This window comes from Cyanistes caeruleus, unplaced genomic scaffold (assembly GCF_971803275.1).
Source record: "Cyanistes caeruleus unplaced genomic scaffold, bCyaCae1.hap1.1 HAP1_SCAFFOLD_146, whole genome shotgun sequence".
NCBI classification, from domain to species: Eukaryota; Metazoa; Chordata; class Aves; order Passeriformes; family Paridae; genus Cyanistes; species Cyanistes caeruleus.
In genome coordinates this window covers 301,694-315,313 of record NW_028255940.1, presented here as the reverse complement: position 1 = coordinate 315,313, position 13,620 = coordinate 301,694, and the positions used below count along the sequence as shown (strand labels likewise).

Sequence of the window (13,620 nt, the reverse complement as noted above, 5' to 3'; positions counted from 1 at the left end):
TCACAAAGGGTCACAAATCCTTTGGTGGGCTGTGGGAAATGGAAAGACAGAAACTTCCACAGATACTGAAGGGTTTGATTTCCAGCCTTGGAAGGAGCTTGGGTTCATGCAATGCTAAAGGTTCACAGACGTTTAGTCGAGAATTCATAAGCTTATGTTCCTATAGCTGCAAGTAAGAATATGCCATAAGTAAATAAAAAACTGCAATGAGTGAGATGGTGGAGAGATTTCAACTGTAATTGTGTGATTTTATAGAGTAAGTTATGAATCTAAATATTATCCTAAGAAGCACAAGTGTGTAGGTGAGCTAGCAGTGTATTCGGTGAAAAGCAGACACAGTGCAGCAGAACTCGGCAAAGGTGAAAGGTGATTAAGTAATAATAAACTTTTTCAATTTAGTGCATTAGCCAAAAAATCAAATTAGCGAATGTAAGCCATCACTGCACCAGGCTGAAGCTGAGGATCCCCAGCCAAGCTCAGAGGGAGGAGAACACAGCATTTGTGGGATCCTTTCCAGTCTGACTTGCTTTAGCTGGAGCCTGGGGGAGGAGAGAGCAGGAGAAGGGTTGGCTGAGTCCTCTCCCCTCTGCCTTGCCCTTCTCTGCTGGATCCTCAGTTCATCCCACACCCACCCCAAGACTCCATCCCCATCCTACTGGTGGTCAGAGGATTAAAGGAGATAAAGAGGAGATTAAAAAGATAAGAGAGGAGAGAAAAAGAGAAGTTTAAATGCAGTTTAAATATGAAAGAAATGCATATGTTAGTGAGTGCTGAGAGTTCCAAGGGAGCTGAAGGGTTTGGGAAGGGCCAGGAGCCCGTGAAGGGCTCAGGAGCTGCTGCTGCCGGGAGGGAGGAAATGCACCAATGGCTCCCAGCAGAGTCTGTGCTTTGAGGCTCTTTCCCAAACAGCTGCAGGAGGGAAAGCAGCTGAGTTTGGAGGAAGAGTTTTCTGCTGAGGTTTCCTGTTTGGAGCTGTCACAAGCTTGAGCTGCTCAAGGGAAACGCGGCTCTGCTTCCAGCAGGGCCCAACTGCCCGGGAGCACAACTTGGTTCCCTGGCCCTGAGCCAGCGGGCAGCAGCAGCTTCTGTTCCCTCCTGGCTCTTGTGTCATTTCCAGCAGCACAAGACACACCAAGAAAAGCTCCTCCAGAACATGCCATGAGAAACACAACCTGATTTCATGGCATGGAGGAGCTCTGACAGTCCCACGGGCTCAGGTTTGTTTGTCAGTGAACAGAGCAGGGAAAAGCACAGACACATTCCCTGCACAGGGAATTCACAGGAGGAAAGTGCAGCGCTGGAGGATGTGCTTGGATACAACGTTCCCGTGGCAGTTTTGGGGATAAAATTGTCAGGAGAGAGAAAAGAAAAAGTGCTACCAAGGGTGGGCTGGGGAGGGCTGGTGCTTCCCGGGAGGCTCCCGAAGCTCAAGAGGACAAAGCCCAGACCTTGTCCAAGCTGCGAGCTGGGTCTGAGCCAGAAACCAGGGGGTGGCAGAGACATTGCTGCTGAAGGGCTTCAGATTGCCAAAGCTAAAGTGTCCAGTATCAAGGAACATCTTGAGGTTATGGAAGTCCCAGTGCCCACGTTCCATCCCCTCATTTCAAACTGAAAGCAGAGCTCCACTTGTGACTCTGCTTTTTAATAAAGAATGTCAAACTTCAACAAAATTCCCTTAAAGACCCCATGAAGGTTCACACTGTGAGAGCTCACTCGAGGCAGCCCCAACTCCTGCCCTGGCTCAGTCCCTCTCAAGCCCACTGTGCTTTCCAGCTGCTTTGCTCCAGCTCCCCCCAAATCACCACGAATTCCACTGAACTGAAACAAATCCAAGTCCTCGTGGGTCGGGACAAGGGCAGGGAGAGGTCACTCAGGGATCACCATCAGGGGCACAACAGCCCGACACGGGGAAATGAACTGAACTTAGGACTGAGCAAATCAGACCAGGAGAATGAGGATTAAAATCAGTCTTGAGAAACACCTCCTCCCGCTCCTGAACTTTTCTGTCCGGGCCGCTGCTCGCGGGGCACAGAGAGGGGCCCGGCCGTGTCCCTCCAAACCTCCCTGGGAATCACCCCAGAGCCCTCAGCCTTCCGTGTGCCCATCCCCGGGGCCCCTTGTCCCTCCCAATGGCTCCCGTGGCTCTCCCAGTCCATCCCAGCCTCTCCCAGTCCATCCCAGCCTCTCCCAGTGACCCCGCCTGTCCATCTCGCCCCTCCATGGATCTGCCGCCCCTCAGCCAATCAGAGCGCGCCTCTCTGATGACTCATCAGTTGCCGGGCAGATCCACAGAGCCGAGAGCCCCGCGCTGGTCTCGGCCTCCCAGTGCCGCGCACTTCATTCCCAGTCCCGCCCAGTGCCACCACAGTCCCTCCCAGTGCCACCACAGTCCCGCCCAGTGCCACCACAGTCCCGCCCAGTGCCACCACAGTCCCTCCCAGTGCCACCACAGTCCCGCCCAGTGCCACCACAGTCCCTCCCATTGCCACCACAGTCCCTCCCAGTGCCACCACAGTCCCGCCCAATGCCATCACAGTCCCTCCCACTCCTTTTTAGCCATTCCCAGTCTATTCCTAATTCATTCTCACTTCACTCCCAGACCTCCACGCCCTCATCCAGTGTCCCAGTATCCACTCTCATCTCTTTCAGTGCCATCCCAGTCCCTGCCAGTCCATTCCCAGTCCCTCTCAATGCCACACAACTCGTCTCCCATCTCTCCCAGTGCCCATCCCAGCGTGTCCATCTCGCTGGTGCCCTCCAGCTCCCAGCCCGGCCCCGGCCGCCTGCTCTGCTCCCTGATGGATTTCTCCCCTGCCCACATCCAGCTGAGCTGCTCCCAGGGCCAGCAGCAGCTCTCGGGCCACGTGCTGGCCACTGCCGTGCTCCCCAGCGGGGACTGGAGCCAGCAGCTCCTGGTGCTGCTGGAAACCGCCCCCGGCAATGCGGGCTCAGCTCCAGCTGCCAGGTGGAGCACGGCAGCCTGGAGCACCCCCTGAGCCGGCACTGGGGCACGGCCCGGCCCCCACAGCGCCGGGGGCAGCGGGGGAGGCACTGGGGGGGCCCAGAGGGGGATTGGGGGGTGCTGGGAGGAACTGGGAGGGAGTTTGGGGGTGCCGGGTGTCACTGGGAGGGATTTGAGTGAGCCTGAAGGAGCTGGAAGGAGATTGGGGATTGGAAAGCAGGGATTGGGATGAGGTTGGTTGTGCTGGGAAGAGACTGGGAGGAGACTTGATGAGTCCTGGTGGGGCTGGGAAGGGACTGGGAGAGGGTCTGGGGGTCCAGGGGCAGAGGGGGGAAATTGGGAGGGGGCTGTGGGATCCTGAGAGGAACAGGAGGGGCTCTGGTGGGTCCTGGGGAGGCTGGGAAGAGACTGGCAGTGATTTACCAAAATAGCAATATTGATCCAGTATCAACATCGATCTGTTAATGGACAAAAAACCTCTCCAACAGTTTAAAGTTACAAAGTGGATGTTTAAATCCCAGCACTGGGTAAGTGCAGGAGTCACCCCTTAATATGCACTGCAAGTTGACAAAAGATTCCAGTGTCTATTTATGTACAAAAGTCTTAAATATCCAAAATACTAATACATATTAATACCAATACATATGCATAATGCTAACATTTCCCATTCCCCACTTCGTATTAAAATGTACGGTAATGAATTTAAAAAGTCATTCTGCCTGCGTGATGGGTGCCCTAATTAGAGGAGGGGGTCGTTTTGGCAAGGAGGAATCATCAAGTGATGAAGGAAAACCGCTCTTCCTCACTCTCACCTTTCTACCTTTACAATGGTTAACATTACAAATGACATTTGGTACAACTCCAGTTTCCTCCCTTGTGACTTTGAAATGGGTTTCCAGATGTAAGGTCTCTGATGTTCCTGAACCCGTTTATCACTTTCTCTTTTCTCATTATAAGCACAGAAAAACAAACACACAATGAAAAGGAATTTTTTACCTCAGTCTGAGATTCATTATCTCAAATCCTGCTTCTCACTTCATCATTAACTCTAACTAGTTCCAACAAGGCCTATCTCTAGCCAAGACCCCTAATTTTTCTAAAATTACTAATTGTTTAAAATTAGTGACTCCAAAGGAGGTTTCAGAGGGTCCTGGGTGGGCTGTGGGAGACTGGGAGGGACCTTGGAGGGGCTTGGGGTGTCTGTAAGAGGTTTTGGGGGTCCTGAACCCTGCAGACACCCAGGGATGCTGTGAAATGCTGCCTGCAGCAAGATGCTGACAGGGATTGGAGTCTCCGTGTTGGGCTTCGTCTTCCGGGCACTGGGGATCGGCTTCTGCCTGCGCAGGAAGGTGAGGGGGGATCCCGGGGGTCGTGTCCTCCCTCCCCACAGAGCGTGTGTGCTCCCCTTGGGCCCCTCAAGCCTGGTATCACCTTCTTTTCTCTGCCCACACAGCTCCTGAGGCAGCAGGAAAAGGTTCTCTAGGATTAAAAGTCAACGAATCCACTCTCCCCAAGGAATTCCCACTGCTGGTCTGTGTCCCAGTGGATGTTCCTGCACCTGTGTTCATCCAGGTGCCCACAGGGAGCCAGGAAGATGTGGAGCCTCCCAGCCAGGTGTCTTCCCAACACGCATCACCAGGACCACGGATCACCAGGGCTCTGCCCAACGGGGGTCACTGGGGATCATCCAACGCCCATCCTCCCATGGGGGATGGAGCTGGAGCAGCGCACGAAGCTCTTCCCGCACTCGGGGCACTCGCAGGGCTTCCCTTACTGGTGCCTCCGTTGGTGTTGGGTCAAGTTAGAGCTGGTGGAGAAGCTCTTCCCACACTGGGGACACTCGTAGGGCCTCTCCCCACTGTGGATGCGCCGGTGGACGGTGAGGTTGGAGTTGTCCTTGAAGCCCTTCCCGCAGTCGGGGCAGCGGAAGGGCCTCTCGTCTGTGTGAATCCGCTCATGTAGGAGGACATGGGAGCTGGTCCGAAAACTCTTCCCACACTCAGGACACTCGTAGGGCCTCTCCCCAGTGTGGATGAGCTGGTGTTTTCTCAGGTAGGAGCTCCACCCAAAGCTCTTCCCACATTCCAAGCAGGTGTAGGGCCGTTCCCCCGTGTGGATCACCTGGTGTATCATCAGGTTAGAGATATCTCTGAAGCTCTTCCCACATTTTCCACACTCATACGGCTTTTCCCCAGTGTGGATCACCTGGTGCCGGATCAGGTGGCAGCTCTGGCTGAAGCTCTTCCCACATTCCCCACACCCATAGGGCTTTTCCCCAGTGTGGATCCTCTGGTGCCGGATCAGGTGGGAGCTCTTTCTGAAGCCCTTCCCACACTCCAAGCACTTGTGGGGCTTCTCCCCCAGCTCTGAGCTCTGGCTGGATCTCTGGCCGTGTTCCTGGCACTGGGGGGATCTTTCCTCCTCGCAGCTCCCTGGGCTGGGTTTGCAGCCCTTCCTTGTGTGGCACCTCCAGGACTTTTCCTCCTCCTTTTCCATTTAGACACGGTATGAAAATTCCTGATTAGGAGGAAAAAAAGACAGGAGAGAGCCTTGGACTGGGGGTTCCTCCATGCCCAAGTTCATCTCAGAAAGTCATTTGGCATCTTGTGTCTGTAACAAACCAAAACACCAAGATTCAGCCCAGACATCCTCCAAACATCAAAACTAGATCAAAAAGATCAAAAACTAATCAAACACCAAATTCAGGCAAAACCCCCTCCAGCATAGAAAGATTCAGCCCCTGCAAAAAGACAAAGCACCAACATTTAGCCCAATAAAGCTCAGAAACAACAGGATTCAGCCCAGTGAAAATCGTAAATCCCCCTCTCCAGTCACCTGCTGACTGTGGGCAGGGAAACACTCCTGGGACTGCACATACAGGGAGGGAGGAACCTTGTGCTGCTTCCTCTTCCTGCTCCTCCTCCTCCTCCTGTGGCCCAACTCTTGCTCACACCTCTTCCTCCTTCTGTAAAACCCGAGATAGATATTTTGACCATTTTGTTCCTCACCCCTGCTTCTCCTTCCCTTCTCCTCCTGCCCCCAGGCCCAGCACCCACTGCCGCCTCCCTCTTCCCCCCCAGTCCCACAGCATCCCACCGCAGGGGCACGGATGCAGCTGGGCCAGCTCGGCCTGGGGCAGCGCTGGGCTCTCGGCCGCTTCCGCCCGCACTCGCTCCCCACTGCAGCCGCTCCCGCCACCACAGCGCGGGGGGGCCCGGCCTTGGCGCTCCCCCCTCCCACCTCCCCAAATTCCCTTCCAGGGGGGCGCCAAGGCCCGGGGGGGAGGGGCGCAGCTGGGATCCAGGTAGAACCATTGAGGGGACAATATGGAATGCTAGAAGGGCATCCTGGACAAAGGGATGATGACCCCAAAATATCTCTCAAGGGTCCCTTGGGAGCATGTGGAGGTCGTTTGCACATTCTCCCAGAGCTAACTAGGGACATGGACACCCAGGGGGGCAAGAAGGGAAGTCCAGAAGGGATTTAGACAACAGGGGATGGATGGTGTTGGTGTGCTGGGAAGGGATTGGCTGAAGGGGAGTGTGCAGGAATGTGCTTAAGGCAAGAAGCAGCAGGAGGAATCCATGGGGTAAGAAAAAGGATGATGGAAAAGAACTGGAAGAGAAAAATACTGAGGATTGTGATGTTTTCCAGAAGGGTCTTATCCTCAGCACTTGCCAGCTGACTCAGATCCTTTGTATCCCAGTTTTGGAGGACAGGAAAACAAGGAGGTGAGGATTTCAGGGGGTTTCTCTGAGCTGGGAGCGGCAGGAGCGGGCGCAGAGCTGCGGCACCGGGAGCACGGGCTGGGGGCCTGTGGGGAGCTGTGGGGCCGGGCCGGGGCTGTGGGGCAGCCGGGGCTCAGCGCCGGGCGCTGCCTGAGCCCAGCACCCCCCGGGCAGGGCCGGCAGTGGCCCCCGGCCCCCAGGAGGCTGCGGGACGCCCCGGCCGCTGCCCGGCCCCGTGGAGCTGCCGGCCCTGCCCGCCGGGGGGGCCGCCTTTGGACACTGCGGCAGGACAGGGACCGGCTCTGGGATACGGGCTGGGGAGGGGAGCCTCAGCACAGCCAGCACGAGGAAGGAACAGCTCACAAATGGCGATTAGACCTGCAAGGATCCAGAGGATCCTTTAAGCATTTCCTGGTGGGTCCCTGGAGAAAGGAAGGGTTTTGCAGAAAGCTCAGCAGCTGCCACACGATGAGCACCCACAGGCACTGAGGGGGCTGCAGCAGCAACAGAAGAAGCCCCTGCAGCACTTGCTCACAAAGGCTCAGCAGCTGAATGCAGCAAGGGATGAGCAAAAGGCCAAGCTGAAGGCAAAGGCCATGGCACACTTCCTACAGCCCCTGAGGGATCAAGCCCAGGGCCCAAGGGGGCCCCAGCACCCAGGGGACACCCTCGGCCACAAGCACCTGGCACAGGCATTGCCCTCCTGGCCAGGGCACAGCCCACCCAAACAGCCCCTGGCAAGGAATCAGCCTTCCAGCTGCAGGGCACAAGGACACTGCAAGCACAGACAGCAGCACCCTCAGCACCAGCAAGTCCAGCCCTTGATGGACACGCATTCTTAGCGGTGGCACAGCTCCCATTCCACCAGGGACCCACCACACTGCAGCTCTTGGGAACATCCAGGGTGGCTCTGGATCCAGAGGAGACCTTTCCTGATGGACACAGGGGCCTCTCCATCCACTCAGAATCTTACACCTAAAGGTGTTAGGGAATATTTTAATTATTAAGGCACTAAGTGGGAAACATGAGTAGGTGTGTTTTATTCAGCCACTATTAGCAGATGTGGGGGATGGGTTTAAAATGCAGGAACTTTTATTTGCTCACAATTGTGATTGTAATTTACTGGGAAGGGATTTGATGGCAAAACGGGGAATGCAAATTAATGTTGGAAAAGGTGATACAGAGGCTGGTTCTGTTGTACCTCTGTGTCAAATGTCAGGCAGAGCCTAGGCTGAAGTGAACCCACAAGTGTGGGCAGCCCCAGGGAAATTGGCAAAATTAGATATGGAGCCTCTCCAAATTTCCCTTAAGCAACCAGGACAAGAGGTGTCCAAAAGCAATCCCCTGTTCCAAGGGAGGGAAGGAAGGGCTCACAGCCTGTCTGGGAGTCCTGCTCAAGGCACGGCTTGGGCAGCCAGGGATGGCTCCCTAGAATGCTCCTATCCTGCCAAACAAGAAATCCAATGGAATCCACAGAATGCTGCAGGACCCAAGAAGAAGAAATGAGATGATGAAACCGAGGCACCCCACACTCTCAGATCCTTACACCAGCCTCAACCAGGTGCCCTCCTCACACTGCTGCCATTCACAACTTGATGCAAAAGATGCTTTCTGGGGATCTACCCACTCACAGAGGATGCAAACACAATTCTGCCTTGGGCTGGCAACAAGAGGTAGAAGGGAAAATGCTCAAGACATGGACGGTCCTTCTGCAGGGATGCACGGAAGCACCGGCCTGATTGGGGCAAGCCTTGCAGGAAATATCAAAGGAACTGACCTCACCCCCAGGGACTGGCTTCATGCAGGATGTGGAGGACTTGATCCAGTCAGAAAAACAAGGAGAAGAGGTAGAGGAAGCCTCTGTGAAATGGCTTCATTTTCAGGCGAAAAAGCAGCTTTGAGTTGCTGAAAAAAAAGGGCAAACATTACAGAAAATGTTGAAATATTTTGAGACCCATTTTGACTGAAGGCTTGTGGTGTATTGACTCTGAAAGGGTCCAGTGAATCTGAGAAGTAATGTTACTCAGGACTAAAATGGAGCTTGAACAATTCTTACAATTAACAGGGAATTGTAGGAGCTGGACTGAGGATTCTATCTTTTAGCCAGAACATTCTGTGACTTCTTTAGCCCCAGATAGTCTCAATGTTATGGTGTAGATATAAGAAAGAGAACAAAACTTAACAAAACTAAAAAAATAAAATGATTGATGCCCCAGCCATAGCTCTTGCAGACTCAGAAATCTGAATTGCAAGGGAATATTAAACAGGCCACCCCTGAGCCTGCACTGAAGGCAACGCAGCAGCAGCCAGGGCTCCCCAGCGGGGGAAGCCCCTGCGCCTGCCCACAGATCCTCTGCTCAAATCCTCGGCCTGGCCACCCTCCTTTGCCATCTCCAGCCACTGCGGGACAATCCTTGCTCTCACTCTTGCAGCTTCAGGCCTTTCTGTGCCTGCCCTCGCCACAGCTGCTGGGGAAGGCACCGGGACAATTCCACTCTGCCTCTCAATTACACTCACACTCTGCCCTGCCTGGGATTCAATTCTGGCAAAATAGACCAACTTGAAAATGGTTTAAAATCTTATTTCTCTAAAGGGACTTGGTTTGCCTTTGCCTTGGGGAAAGGAATTTTAAAGGGTTTTTTAAGGGATGTTCCACCACTCAGCAGAGATGAAATTAACATCTCCACAGACTGGGAATAGCCCTAAAGATTCCCCCCAAGATAACGACCATCAACAAAACATCAACACCCAGCAGCAAACATCAACCAACATCTTACCCCAGACACTGCCCCAGGCACAGCTGGAGACACCTGGTCTGGAAAAGGCTGAGCAGGAAATCCAGGAGTGCCCACCTAATTCACATCACAGGCACAGAAATCCGGGTGCAACAGGAAACCAAATCCTAACAACTCCACACCTTGAAACCAATGAACAATAAACCAATGGATTTCTATGGGGTCAGAGTGTATGAATTTAGGAAAATCTAGTCAAACTCGTGTGTCATGGAATGATTTTCTCTGCACACCCAGCCTAAGTGTGCATGAAATTATTCCTGTTGCACATTCTGGCCAGAATCAAGTAATGTCTTATTTTTCTAAAGACATTGTTGAAGAGTTTTTGCTTTTCTCAGTTTCAGTGAAAGGATTACACAGTTAGAGTAATTTTTTGTAATAATTTTACTTCTCTATTGTCGGTTCTGTTTGGGCCAGTGGTATGAGAATCAGTTTTAGTCCTAGGAGAATGAAAAGATAACACTTGATTGCTTTCTCATTTTTGTTTTATATTTGTACTTGACTCTTAGTCATGACAAAATGATGGTATGAGTTTTTTGATGTTCCCATTTAAACTGAACTTTCAAAACTAGAAGAGCTTTAAAGTTGGTGCTTTAACACATAAACAATTAGTAGAATATTTTTTTAAAAAAAATAAACAGCAGATCTGTGGGGGGCCACGTGTGAGTCATGGGATGTCTGCCCTGGAAGAGAAGCTTTGCTCCAGGCAGCCAGGAGAGGAGCTTTAGAAATGCAAATTAACACTGATGGCCCAAAGCCTGCACAATGGCCCAGGGGCTTCCTGGCTGCAGGAGGAACTGGGCTGATTCCAGGAAGGGAAAAACAGAGGCAATGAGTGAATCTGCTTGGAGATAGGGCCAGGGACTTGTACATAAGGCAACAAAGGGAGAAACCATCATTTTCAGAAAATGTTACTAATTGACAAGGACTGCTGCTCAGACCAAGTCCCGATACATTCCTGATCTTCCAGAAGAACGAACACTTCACAGAGCCAGGAATATCGGGTGTTATACAAAAAGGACATGCGGTAGGCGGATCGGGAAGGCTGAACCTTCCAAGCACCTCGGCCAGTGTTGGGCAAAGGGACAGGGACATGCGGCCGGGAAAATCAGGACAAAAACGAGGCCGCGTCCTCCAACAACTGGAGAGAGCGCACGGCAAATGCCCCATGGCCTCTCCCTTTGGGCAGCAATAAAGTCACTTGCACACCACTCCTCTGGCTCCTTGGGCCACACAAACCTCTGGCGCCGGGAATTTTCCCGCCCGGCCCCGGGCCCAGCGCAGCCACCTCCGGCCTCCCGACACGAAGCGGGACGAGCCAGCGCTGCTCCGCCACCGCCTCCTGCCGAGGCCCCAGCGGCAAGGAGACCGCGGGCAGCCGCTCCCGCAGCGCCCTCAGCCCAGGGCCAACACGGGCCGGCCACGGCACAAGCCACCCGCCACAGCCCCCTGCCGCCCCCTCCCGGGCTCGCAGCGAGCCCCGAGCCCCCGCAGAACCGAGCGCGGCTCCCACCTGCGATGGCCGGGGCCGCCTCCGAGCTCCGCCGCCGCCTCACCGGGCTCCGGCCGCTGCTGCCGCCGCTGCCGGGCCCGCACAGACGCTCCGGCAATGGCGGCTCTCCTGCCCCACGGCCGCCCTCGGGGCGCCAGCGGGGCCGGGCTTGTCTCCGCTCTGCCCAATCAGCGCGCGCCAGAACCACGAGTGACGGCAGCAGCAGCCAATCGCAGCGAGCGGCGGGCTCTGCACACGGCACAGCCCCGCCCCGCGCTCTCAGGGCCCGCCCCGTGCTGCGTGAGGGGAAAGGCGGGGATGAGGAACAGCCCTGGAACGGGCCCGGCCCGAGCCGCCATTGAGCTCCCAACACAAACAAAGTTCTCCGCACCTCCCGGCCCGCCTTGCCCAGCCCTGGCTGCTGGGTGGCTCCGGCTCGGCGGGAAACTCTGGAGCCTCATGCACATCTAATTAGGAGCATCAGTGCATCGCTGTGATTTCCCCCAAAAAAGGGAACACACCCCCCCCCCCCTCCCCCCCCAATCCCCTTTGGCTGAGTGGAGGAGAGGAGAGATTTCTTGCACAAAACTCCCAAAATTACCAAAACCAAAGCGAAGCGAACCGGGACCACCCAGCAGCGCCTCTCTGCCGTCCCAGCTGAAGCCCTCGCTGGCTGCTCCAGGCTGGAGCGGCACACTGGGAGCACTGGGAAGGGGCCCCGGCTCGGGGCGCAGCCCCCGGGGCAGCCCCACGGCCCCCACGGCAGCTCCAAGGCTCCGCCAGCCGGGATGGAACGTGGGACAGGGAGCAGGGGAAGGGACGGGGATACCGGAGCCGAGGGAATACGAGGGACACCGGGGGCACTTCACGAGCATTTAACGCAAAAGATAAAATCATAAGGGAGACAAAAGCAACAGCACCTGTAGCACCATAGCACAGGGCCACACAAGGACATGTCCCACTGCTGTGGGGTGATGCTGGCCCGAGTCCAGGCACCCACCACAGCTGCTCTCTCACTGCCCTCCACAGCCACACAGGGAGAGAAAATTTAACCAAGGGTTCATGAGTTAAGGACCTGAGACTGTTTCCTCATCAAACAGAGTCATGGGCAAAACAGGTGATATGAATTGAATTTATTGCCAATAAGCTCAGAGCAGGAGAATAAGAAGACCCTTAAAAGCACCTTCCTTCCACCCCTCCCTCCTTCCAGCTCTGCATCCTAACCTGGCAGTGCAGGGATACAGGGAATGGAGGCATGGTCAGTTCATCTCCCAGGACTTTTCCTGCTGCTCAGGGACAGGAGTCTTTCCCCTGCTGCACTCTGGGATCTCTCCCACCAGAGAGGTCTCCAGGAACTTCTCCAACCTGAGTCCATTCCATGGGAGCAGCCCCCTCACAGTGCTGCAGCGTGGGTCACTGCCACGGGGTCAGACCTTCCAGGACAGGCGGCTCCAGCGGGGGCCCCTCTGTCCACAGGTGTCCCCTGGGGTCACAGCCTCATCTCAGGCATTCCCCTGCTCGGGCATGGGCTTCTCCAGGGGCTTTGGGTGTATCATTATTCTGGTGAATCTTCAGGGGCTGTCAATCTGCAATTCCCATTGTTAGTCTGTGTTCTGATGTATGTTCCTGCCCCTGTGTTCATCCAGGTGCCCATGGGGAGTCAGGAAGATCTGTTTGGTCAAGATTGAGCTCTGTGAGAAGCTCTTCCCACACTGGGGACACTCATAGGGCCTCACCCCAGTGTGGATGTGCCGGTGCCTGATGAGGGTGCAGTTTTGTGAAGCCCTTCCCACAGTCAGGGCAGTGGAAGGGCCTCTCCTCTGTGTGAATCCACTGACATTGATGAGACCTGAGCTCCTTGGAAATCTCTTCCCACACTCAGAATGCACTGGTGTGCCCCGAGGTTGGAGCTCCAGCTGAAGCTCTTCCCACATTCCAAGCATTTGTGGGGCTTCTCCCTGCCATGAGCTCTCTCCCCCAGCTCTGAGCTCCGGCAGGATCTCCAGATGCCTTCCTGGCACAGGGGGGATCTTTCCTCCTTGCAGCTCCCTGGGCTGGGTTTGCAGCCCCTCCTCATGCAGGATCTCTGGGGATTTTCCTCCTCCTCCATCTGGCCATGGCTTTGGAATGACAAATCCTGGTTTGGCGGAAACCAAAGTGGGAGTGCCTTGGAGTAGAGGCTCCACCTACCCAAGTCCATGTCTAGAGCTCAGCAGGAGTCTTGTGGCCATGAAAATCTCCAAAATATCAAGATTCAGCCCCAAAAAAGTGTCCCAGGATTTCCCCATCTCTTGTCTTTCCTATTTGGGATTCCAGAGGTTTCCCTTCCCTGGGATGATGGGGGTCCAAGGGCTCCAGGGGTTCCCCCTTCTCTGGGGTCCTCCTTAGCGATGATCCAGAGGCTTTTGGGGGTCCATCGAGTCTCTTCTCCCCTGATCTCTGCTTTGAGATCCCAGGGATCCCAGGAGTCTCTCCTCTCCAGGCTCCCACCTCTCCAAGCTGCCAGGATCCCCCAGCTCTGGGATCGCCCCTCTCTGCTCTCCCCATTCTGGGGGTCCCAGGGGTTCCTCTCCTCTGCTCTCCCAGGGGTCCCCAGGACCAATGTCCTCTCCCAGCCAATACTGGGCAATGGCCACGTGGACCCCA

At 55.0% G+C, this 13,620-nt stretch overlaps 1 protein-coding gene across 2 annotated transcripts; it reads right to left on the bottom strand.

Annotated features, from left to right (window-relative positions):
* Positions 1-3,526: 3,526 nt before the first annotated feature.
* On the bottom strand, positions 3,527-11,111 carry LOC147645895 (uncharacterized). Of its 2 annotated transcripts, XM_086874148.1 has the most exons (4): positions 10,996-11,096; positions 8,468-8,595; positions 5,798-5,927; positions 3,527-5,572 (listed from the first exon to the last, which is right to left on the bottom strand). In XM_086874148.1, exon 4 carries the CDS (start codon positions 5,456-5,458, stop codon positions 4,733-4,735), a length of 726 nt encoding a protein of 241 aa, XP_086730274.1. In that variant the 5' UTR covers positions 5,459-5,572; positions 5,798-5,927; positions 8,468-8,595; positions 10,996-11,096; the 3' UTR covers positions 3,527-4,732. The 2 variants fall into 2 exon arrangements, with proteins under 2 accessions (XP_086730274.1, XP_086730277.1); XM_086874151.1 differs by lacking the exon at positions 8,468-8,595 and having other exon boundaries at positions 10,996-11,111.
* Between the last annotated feature and the right edge of the window lie 2,509 nt (positions 11,112-13,620).

Excerpts from the sequence above, each read along its gene's own strand:
- LOC147645895 (XM_086874151.1), bottom strand. The coding sequence starts at position 5,458 with ATGGAAAAGGAGGAGGAAAAGTCCTGGAGGTGCCACACAAGGAAGGGC.